We start from the raw sequence: 10,040 nt of genomic DNA, 5'->3' as shown, positions 1-10,040 counted from the left end.
TCTTTCTCTCTTATTGTACCTATATAAACTATATTCGTGCAGTGTAATCAATGCCATTCAGTCTTTGATCTTCATGCTCTCTTTTTGTGGTCTTTCTCTCACTCTTATTCTCTTTCTTATTCATCTCGTTTACTCTATTTTTCACCAATTCAATAATGTCCAAAAGATCTCACACCAACGAATTCGGACCAAACTATTTGAGACCGAACTAAATGAATTTGGTGTAAATGATTTGATCAATTCAGACCGTTTTAAATTCTCTGGTTCGGTCACAGTTTTAGAAATCTTGGTAGTGGTTCAAACCAAACCAATCCGTATAATTATTATACATATACTTAATATATTTTTTTTGGACAAAATATTAAAATTTAGGAACAACTTTAAGTAGAATATTGATATTAAGTTTATATTATTACGATAATAATTTTTTATTTGTTACTTATGTATTATAAACTTATTCAAAGGAAAAAAAATACCGAAAAAATGAACAATTATTGTAAATAATAAAACTTAGAACAACTACGAACAGAAACTATGGTTCGAACCAAACCAATCCGTTTTTGAGTGGTTCAGTTTTTGGTTTGGTTTGGTTTAATCATTTCATTGGTCTGATTTGGTTTTGAATTTTTAAAAAGTCAAATAGTGGTTTGGCTTGAAAAAATTAAAAATTTAGACCAAACCAATCGGTGAACACCCTGTAGGATTGGGATTGAAAAACCTAAGCATGTGAAACAGTGAAAGTGGATAAGTTGCAATTTTTTTTTTCCTTTAGGTGAGTGCATGTATAATGTAGACATGCATCGACATATATTGAATTTGCCAACAGAAAACATAAAATTAAGAAATTGGATGGCTAATTATGGTGTTGACTATTGAGTGTTGACGAGGGTACTCTTGTTGAAAAATTCAAGCCTAAGAGTATAATAGTGCAATGTAATGTACCTATCAATTTATAAATTGTAGTAGTATAGCCATAGCATCTATAAGTTATTGTGGTTCCTCTTTGACAATCTATGTTTTTTAAGAATATCATTTTCTCTTATTTTGTTATGTACACTTATATTTATTATTGCTACTACCGTAAGAGAGCTTCTTTAATTCCACTTGGTTCAATGTAGTCCAAAAGAAATTAGAGAAATAATTTTTTTTTTTTCAAAATAACAATTTATATGGTTTTATGTAATGAATTTTCATGGGTAGCTACTAGCTAGCTTGGAGTAAAATATTTTATTTTTGAAATAAAATTTGGCAAGAAATCTATGATAGAGATGTTGCGTGGAGAAGTCGCTACTTGCTAGGACAGGTTTTGTATGCGCTTTAATAAATTATATACAAAAGAAAATAGGGAAAAAATATATTAAGCCTGGAGAGAAGCTGGACGAAATTGCACTATATATATTTTTTTTAATTTGACACTTTTAATTTGTATTTTTTAAAAACTTTATTATATTTATCTCTTTTTAATTATTTTACCAATTTTATTCCTCTCACTTTATGATAGTTTTCATTATTCTCTAATTAAAATTTTGCTTAAGCTTTTCCATAAATTTACACATCTATCTACAAAGAACACAAATTTATTATATTTGAAATTATGTCTTAGTTATGTGAGTGTGTGAGGATAATTTAGGTAAAATACTCATAGAAAGATGTATATTTGAATTAAATTTTATTTAGAGTTAAATTTAGTTAATGTATAAAAAATAGGGAAATTTACACCCATTACTGATTTTTCCCATTTTATTTCATTTATACTGTGACACGCTGGAAACAACTTTTATACTGTTTTTTTTTTTTGGCAGTTTACTGCCTTGAAACTTTATTATGTAATGGGCTGGTCATTGCCACTTGTCACGATAGGGTTCTGCCACGTTTTTTTTTTTTTTAAAAAAAAATTATTTTTAATTGTTTGATTTGACGGTTATGTGTTCTTATCAAAAGGTATTGTACTTTTGTATTTTTCTTTTATTTTTTTTTTATTATTTTCGAATATAAAATTTGTAATTGTAAATCTCTCTCCCCTCAACTGTTCATCTTCTTCCCCATTTTCAGTTTTCTTATACGGTTGTAGTAGTGGGTGGTTTTATCATTTTAAAAAATTTCAAATCCCATCCCACTTTCTTAAACTTCCCTCTCATTTTCCCTCCCATTTTTATTATTTTTGTCTATAAATACCTTCATAGTTCCTGATAATGGCCGTTACTCGTTCATCACCATCTCCGGCTAAAGTTACAAAACCCACAAAACAATCGCAGAAAACCAGACCCAAATAAAAAATGGGTAAAAAAAATCTGAAAGAGAACCCTCCTAGCCCCACTTCCCCTTCTGTTAAAAGAAAAACTCTTGCTGGACCTTCGAAGAACACTCGAGGAAAAAGACCTCGAACTGTTGTTGAAAATTCTGACTCAGATTTTGAGTTGGATTCTGAATTTCTTAAGTCGCCTGTATCTGTTAAGGTATTTTACTATTTATCTGTTGTTGTCTTTGAGGTTTTTTGTTTTTTTTTGTTAAATTCGATTTTTGAAGTTCATATATCTGGGTATATGTTTGTTTTTGTCTCTGTATTTGTAATGGTTTTATATATCTTGTTTGATTTATTTATGTGTTTTTGTTAATTTTTTATTTGTTGTTTTGTTGGTGTTGTTTTGTTTTATTTTAGGGCAAGGGTAAATCCCCTGTAAAGGTGTTGCCATCATCAGGTGTTGCTTAGGAAATTCCTGTTAATAGGATTGTTGAGGTTTGTCATGTTATGCATTCTGTTCTATGTTTTTTTTATTGTGTTTTTCTTGTTGTTATTTTCGTAGTGTTTTATGGTATTTTATCAGTGTTTTTGATTGTTCTATTTTTTAGGATTGGGAATGCAAGTACACCCGATCTCAATTCTATCATTCTAGAGTAGTAACATCTGGGTATTACTCTGTACTTGGAGACATTAAGAGAATTCTAACTGAAAGCCAATTGGAAATTTTTTCAAAATCTGTGTTTGGTTATTTTCTGCGGATTCCCGAGTACATAATTCATTACCAATTGCTTCATTGTTTGCTGTTGAGGGAGGTTCAGCAGCCTAATGGTTGGAGTTTTGGGTTTGTGTCCAAGGGAAATACCTTAGGTTTAGTATCGAAGAGTTTGCGTTGGTCACGGGGTTAGATTGTCATGTTGATTCTGATTTTTATCAGTTTAAGCAAGATGATAATGAATTGGTCAAACATTGTTTTAAGGGGTACAAAAAAATTACCAAGGCTGCTATTCAGACTGCTTTTATTGCTGACAATCTTAAAAAATAACGACGATCTTGCAGTCAAGTTGGCTGTAATGTATTTTGTGTAGTGTTATTTGTTAGGTGGTCCCCCGGGTAAAGTTGTTTCGTCTGAGGAAATAGATGTTGTCGATAGTGGTCGATATAATGAATTTGGTTGGGGCAAACATTGTTTTGATATCACTATGCATTCTTTGAAGGGTAAGATAGATTCTGGTTATAAGAGGGTAGTTCGTAGTGACGAGGATGGTGGGTATTACAGGTTATTGGGTTTTCCTTTGGCTATTCAATTCTGGTTTTTCGAGTGTTGCCCGTATGTTATTGAGAAACTGTCGTTGTACTCAAATGTTGGCATTCCAAGGATTTTGAATTGGCCTAAATTACCCAAGGACAAGGAGGGTATGGTGAAAATGGATGTCATGAACACCCTCATTTTCGATCGGTCTTTGAAAGAGGTAATCCGGTTGTTTTTTACACTATTTCCACTGTTGTTTTAATGTTGTTTTTGTGTACATTATTTATACTTTATGTTTTGATTGTTGTTGTTATTTTATAATTTCAGTTTCATGTGCATATTGTTTTTTGTTGGTTTTTGTTGTTTCAGTTAAAATTAAGAAACATCACTCCAACTTCCGTTGAGAGATTGAGTTTGAGCCTCACTGATTTATTCTCTGGTGAGACTACTCCCGAGGCTGTAAAATTAAAAATTAAAGGTGGTTCCAAGCCTGCTGGTCAACCTGGCTTCATGGGTGCTTCTTCATCATCTGCTCATGAGAATGTCTCCCGAGTTGAGTTTGAGGAATTTAAAAAGTGTTTATCTGTTGTTGTCAGCCAGCAAGGGATACTTATGAAATCTGTTGCTGAGATGAACAAGAAGCTGGACATTCTTATTGAGGTGTTTTTTTAATTGTCATTACTTTTTCTGTTATTTTTTTAGTAGTGTTTTTATGTTGTTTTATACAGTAAATTAATTTTTTAAGTTTTTTTTGTTCTCAGTCATCCCAAGGTGGTCTTACTCACAATGGATCTCAGTCTGAAGATGCTCTTCGTACTTCAGAAAATGAGGATGATGAAGATTCCACTTCGGAGGAAGACGAGGATGATAAATTCGACGATGACAAAGGAGATGATCATCATGACGATGAAACTGATGATGATCTGGGTGGAGATGGTGTTGGTGCTGGTCAGGATGAGGCTCACACGGGCGATGTTCGTAACGATGAGGGTGTTGTTGTCCCCGAGGTTGTTTCGAGGGATGATGATACCGGCAAGGTGGATGATGCCAAGAATTCTGACCCTGTGGAACCTCTTGCAGAGATCAAACAGGTGTATTTCTTGTTTGGACATCATTTTTTTTGTGCTTTTTGTGTGGATTTCTGTGTTTTGTGTTTGTTTTAATAGTTTTTTACTGTTTTTTTTGTTGTCAGCCTGAACAGTCTCAAGGTGGGGAGGAGAACATTGATGTTGATGCAACAATTGCATCTGCTGTTAAAGCTGTGGAGAATTTGGTTTGTGTTTCTGTTTTTGTTCCTTTGTAATTTGTATTTATATGGTATTCTATTGTTGTTTTTATGGTGTTTTGATTGTACTATTTGAAATTTAAAAAAAATCTTTTTTTTTTTCCTTTTTCTTTTTTAGATCGGTTCCTCAACTCATGCCCCTGCTTCTGTTGAGACTTCTGAGAAGACTGATCTTGAAATGGTTGTTTTTCAAGAGACTCCTATTTTACGTCCTCAAAAGAGGGATCGGAAGAAAGGAGCTGTTTTGAAATCCCCATTCATTGAGCTTGCTTCTGGTGCATCTAAATCAGGTTCATCCTCAGTTTCTCCTGATGATTCTGTGTATAAGGTCGTTAAATATGTGCGTGGTTTGTGCCCGTTGGACAACAAGATTGGTGAACCTGTCGATCCGCAATTGGAAGCTGAGTCTGTCAAGTGGGTTGATACAGGTCTTAGAAAGCATAAATCTAAGTAAGTATTTTTGTAGTTGTTGACAGTTATATATCTCTTATCGTTTTCCATTTATTTTTTATTTTTTTTTATTTGTGTTTTGATATTTTTTTATTTGTTTTTTTAGCACAACAGCTAATGTGTATTGTAAGGGTAAGGATACAATATTTCCGCCATTTCGTTTTGGTGTTGAGGACATTAGCAACAAGATGTGGTTTCACAACCTTGCCTACCCTAATTGTTTCCTTACCAATTCTGTAAGTTTTTTTTTATTATTATTATTTACATATTGTTTTTTTTATTTATTTTTTTTTAATGTTTTTAAGTGTTGTTCTGTTAGTTTTTTATAAGTTTGAATGTTTTTTTACTTATTTTTTTTTTGTTCAGCACATTGACATCATTTTCTATTATCTCCGTAAGAAAATAATGTACTCAGCCGAGCCGAAAATCAAAGTCACCACAACTGATTGCCTCTTTTGTTCTAGCATAACAAGTTTGTATGAGAAGTTTGTTGAGAAAAACAACGATATATCTGTGTTGTCTCTTTCTCACAATGTGGCCCAGTACATTCAAGGTGGTAAGATATTATGTGCCACTCCTTGGCATTTGGTTGATCATGTTGTTATGCCTATCAATGTAAAATTACAGGATCATTGGATTTGTGGTCGTCTAAACATAGTTGACAGACGGATATATCTGTACAATTCATTGCGTTCTGGAAGGTATATGACAGCTGCAAAAGAGGCTTGGAAGCCTTTTTCTGTTATTTTACCATATTACTTCTCTATGTTAGACTTCAAAGGCCTTCGCAACGAAGCTAAGTTTAGCACTATGGAACCGTTCCCTATTGTTGTTGTTGATGGTTTACCCGAGCAGGTCACAGCGTAAGTTTTATGTTTAGTGTTCAATGTTTTTCACTGGTTTTTTGTATTTTTATTTTATTGTTATGTGACTTTGTTTTTTATTAGTGTTCTCATAGTGTCTGTTTTTGTGTTTTCTTGTTGTTTTTTTTTTTTCCAGTGATTGTGGTGTTTTTGTAGCATCATTTGCTGAGTATTTCATTGATGGCAAACCCATCCCATCCTCTGATTTTGATGTGGAAATTCACCGCGATCGTTTGGCTGTGTTATTTTATCAATATGGCATGAAGAAGCAAACTGAGAACATTGAAAGTGAATCCGAGGCCCCTCCCAGCCTTCCCAAGAAGTGATTTGTTTTTTCAATCAGACTGTCATTGTTCTTATAGTTTTTTAATGTTGTTTTTATGTTTTTTTATGTTGTTTTTCGTAAACAAACATTGGTGTTCTGTTATGTTTCCTTACGTTTTGTGTGGACAATATGTAATCTTTATTTTTGTATGTTTTTTCTTATTCTTCTTATGTACAAACAAGTTGGTATGTTAAAGTTGTTAGTTTTTTCATTTCACATCCCTTCTTTTTTTGTTTTTTTTTTCTTATAGTTTCTCTGTTTTTTTGAATACAAATATTCATTTCAGTATTAAAAACACAAACTGTTTCAATAACAAACTTCATATATATATATTCAATTTAGTATCCAACATCTTTTAATATCCAATCTAAAGTATCAACAATTCCCAATGTAATCAATGTTTTTCAAATAAAAACTGTATTCCCTTTGTATTTCAGAAATTTAAATTCCTCAATATCTCATTCTCAAAACGTATGTGTAGTTTTCTTTTGTTTTTCCACTGTTGTTCTGTTGTTGTTTTTATTCCCTTCTACGTCTTCTGCTGCATGTTCTTTTGTTATGCCCCAGTTCACCACATTTGCTGCACTTGTTGTGTTGATCCTTTTCCCATCCAGCCTTCCTTCTTAATGTTTTTGGTCTTCCTGATTTTACTCTTTCATGTGGAGGCAAGACTATAATATTCTTCACTTCTTCCGGTACCTCCCACTCACTTTGGTGTCCTATTGGGTAAACTGTCCCTGAATAAGTTGCCAGCCAATTTTTTTTTGTGTAGTAATCTGAACAGTAGGTGTACGGGTCCATGTTCATCTCCCTCATCACAGCCACAGCGTGCCCGCATGGCATTTCATCTATTTGGAACCTGTTGCACGTGCATGTTCTTTTTTCGAGGTCTACTTCCCACGATTCTTTCATTCTTGTTACCTCAAAAAAGTAATCTGTTGTTGCTTTAACCTGTTTTAAATTTTATTACAAAAAAAAAAAAAACAAACATAGCTGTAATTCCTACGACAACAATACAAAACTATTAAAACAACACTACAACAACACCTTCTACTTACTGTTTGTTTTTTTTGTTTTTTTTTACAAAAAAAAAGAAGCATAATTAATATTTTACCTCCAGATTCAATGAGTACGTGTAATTTTTCAACAGTATGTCTTCTCCAGTTGGTGGTAGCTTAGTGAAGGTGTTTTGTGCTTTTGTCCTATTAGTATGGGTCCATTGTTGCACCAATGCTCTCAAGCATTCTAGCAGCGTTGTAATTGGTAGCTCCCTTGCTGCCAAATTTGCAGCGTTCAGTGATTCTGATATGTTTGAGGTCATTGTGGAATACCTCTTGTTTTGGCTATGAATTCTTGACCACTTTTCATAACCGATTTTTTTTAGGTAAGGTCTTATGCGTTTGTCCAATCCATCCAATTCAGCCATGTGGAACTCGAATTGCTTTTCTGTGTAGGCTTTGACTGCTCCAAAGAATGGCAGATTGTATTTGGCAGCATGTTGTTTGAAGCTTGTTTTAAGGTTGCTCAAAATGTGGTAACCGCAGTAACTGTGTGCAATTTCTGGATAGATTTCTCTTGCTGCTTTGATGAGGCTTTCATTCCTGTCTGAAATTAGGCATTGGTGTTCCCGTACCCCATACGCTTCTTTAAATTTTTTGAAGAACCATTTCCAAGATTGGTCATTCTCAGAATCTGCAACACAAAACGCTAGTGGAAAAATATGACCTGCTGCATCTTGTGTGCATGCGCACAACAAAGTTCCCCCATAAGCTGCTTTGAGGAACGTTCCGTCCACAACAACTATCGGTCTGCATGCTCCCCACCCTTTTATGGATGCATCCAACGCCATGAAAACGAAGAGCAAGCTGTTGTCTTCTGCCGTTTTCAGATCGACAAATGATCCAGGGTTTGTTTTTTCCACCATGTGTAAGAAACTCGGTATTAGGCTGTACGAGTCACTAGCATTACCTCTCAAGTCGTTTACTGCATGTTCCTTACTTCTCCAAGCTTTCATATAGTTCATTTTGATGCCAAATCTGTATTTCAACTCCCCTTTTATGTCCATCGCTGTTGCCTTGGTCTTTATGTTCAAGAACTTCGGTTTTATGCATTCCCCTATCAGTTTCGATGTTGCTTGCCTTTGGTCTTCATGCCTAATATTTATGGGGCATGTGTGCATATTTGAGAACCTATTGAAACAAAAAAACAACAAAAACAACATTAAAAAACTATTAAAACAAACCTGTTGCAGATATCAAACATGTGTATTTCGGTACAAATTGTGGAAAAAGGGCATTTGTTCAGGCTGACAACAAAAACAACATTTAAAAACTATTAAAAACAAACCTCCTGATTATGAATGTGTTTGTTGGGCCATTTCTCGATGCTCTTAGTGACCAATTGCAGCTTTCGTAAACACATTTCAGACTGTACTCTTGAGAGCACGACTTCCACACTTTGTACTGAAAGTTGTTTTTGATTGCGAAGTAGCTGAGGACATTTTTTAGAGTTTCTTTGTCTTTGTATGCCTGTCCTTTTTCCACTTCGGGGTGTTGCTTGTCTGTTATTAACTTTGCATTGTTGATGTCGATTTCTGGATCCAGTTTTTTACTGGTGTTTTCAAGTTGTTCTACCATTTCTTCAGCAACCAGATTTGCATAGTCAATTATGTCGAATTTGTCCTCCTCATCTTCTATTGTTTCTGACTGTTCCCCTTCTTTTGTTTGCTGTCCCGTTGTGTATGATTCTGTTGTTGTTATGTTGTTTTCAAGCGTTGTTGTGTTGTTTTCGATCATTGCCACATTATATTCATACGGTGTTGTTGTGGATATCGAATTTGGTGTTGCAGCAGGTGTTGTGTTGTTGTTTTGCTGGTTGACACATAGTGGATATGTAGTGAAATCTGTTTCCTTCATTTTCAATTCCAAGTAAAAGTAGAGGCTTCGATCGTTGCATATTTTGATCGGTGGTATTCCTTCTTTAGCTTGGTACTGTATTTGTAGTGTTGTGCTGCTGTTTTCGCACCCCAATGAAGTAAGCAGTATTTGCAGTAGCTCTTCGTACTTGCATTTTGTTGGTTTGAATTCTCCACTAGCCACATAGTTCACATAATTGTGATCTTCATTCCATTGTCCATTGCTCTTGATGAGTACTGGTAGACGTTCCATTACCTGTCATTCTAGGGTCTTATTTAATGTTAAAACAATAGTACAACAACAATAAAACAATAGCAAAACAACAAAAAAAAATCAACAAAAAAATAAAACAACAACAATAAAACAACACAAAAACAACCAAACAGAAATACCCATTATATTTTTTGTTAGTTTTTATTATTATATTTGTCTGATACATATATGTAGGAATGTTTTTGCATTACTAACCGCAAAACAACATTAGAACAACCCTAATTTTTTGTTTGAATAATTGTAATAATTTATCAAATATTTTTTTCGAATCATTTTGTGTTACAAACGTCAAATTAACAATAGAACAACCCTCATTTATCTTTTTGCATCATAAATTAAAGAATATCACATTTGTGTTTTCGTTTTTTTTTTAAACTTCAGATCTAAATCTGGTTTGTTTTTTTTTTTTTTTTTTTTGGTTTCTTAAGAATTAAATTA

The 10,040-nt window shown here is 33.7% G+C and overlaps 2 protein-coding genes across 2 annotated transcripts; one reads left to right on the top strand and one right to left on the bottom strand.

Annotated features, from left to right (window-relative positions):
* Positions 1 to 3,192: 3,192 nt before the first annotated feature.
* Positions 3,193 to 6,415, top strand: LOC115716000 (uncharacterized). Its single transcript, XM_061106151.1, has 9 exons — positions 3,193 to 3,220; positions 3,341 to 3,711; positions 3,861 to 4,151; positions 4,253 to 4,582; positions 4,684 to 4,764; positions 4,895 to 5,226; positions 5,333 to 5,462; positions 5,593 to 6,089; positions 6,226 to 6,415. The coding sequence occupies exons 1-9, from the start codon at positions 3,193 to 3,195 to the stop codon at positions 6,413 to 6,415; spliced, it is 2,250 nt and encodes a 749-aa protein (XP_060962134.1).
* A 518-nt stretch (positions 6,416 to 6,933) lies between these two features.
* LOC133032270 (uncharacterized) lies at positions 6,934 to 9,581 on the bottom strand. Its single transcript, XM_061106150.1, has 3 exons — positions 8,761 to 9,581; positions 7,529 to 8,603; positions 6,934 to 7,365 (listed from the first exon to the last, which is right to left on the bottom strand). Exons 1-3 carry the CDS (start codon positions 9,579 to 9,581, stop codon positions 6,934 to 6,936), a joined length of 2,328 nt encoding a protein of 775 aa, XP_060962133.1.
* Between the last annotated feature and the right edge of the window lie 459 nt (positions 9,582 to 10,040).

The sequence above is a fragment of the Cannabis sativa genome, chromosome X (assembly GCF_029168945.1).
Source record: "Cannabis sativa cultivar Pink pepper isolate KNU-18-1 chromosome X, ASM2916894v1, whole genome shotgun sequence".
In the NCBI taxonomy this organism is placed as follows: domain Eukaryota; kingdom Viridiplantae; phylum Streptophyta; class Magnoliopsida; order Rosales; family Cannabaceae; genus Cannabis; species Cannabis sativa.
The sequence above is the reverse complement of the archived record's forward strand: the minus strand, read 5'-3'. Positions and strand labels throughout refer to the sequence as shown.

Coding starts and splice junctions, on each gene's coding strand:
- LOC133032270 (XM_061106150.1), bottom strand. CDS start 9,581: ATGGAACGTCTACCAGTACTCATCAAGAGCAATGGACAATGGAATGAA. Junction 8,604..8,760: donor AACACATTCATAATCAGGAG/GTTTGTTTTTAA, acceptor TTGTTTCAATAG/GTTCTCAAATATGCACACAT. Junction 7,366..7,528: donor CGTACTCATTGAATCTGGAG/GTAAAATATTAA, acceptor AATTTAAAACAG/GTTAAAGCAACAACAGATTA.
- LOC115716000 (XM_061106151.1), top strand. CDS start 3,193: ATGAATTGGTCAAACATTGTTTTAAGGG. Junction 3,221..3,340: donor GTCAAACATTGTTTTAAGGG/GTACAAAAAAAT, acceptor GTTATTTGTTAG/GTGGTCCCCCGGGTAAAGTT. Junction 4,152..4,252: donor AGCTGGACATTCTTATTGAG/GTGTTTTTTTAA, acceptor TTTTGTTCTCAG/TCATCCCAAGGTGGTCTTAC.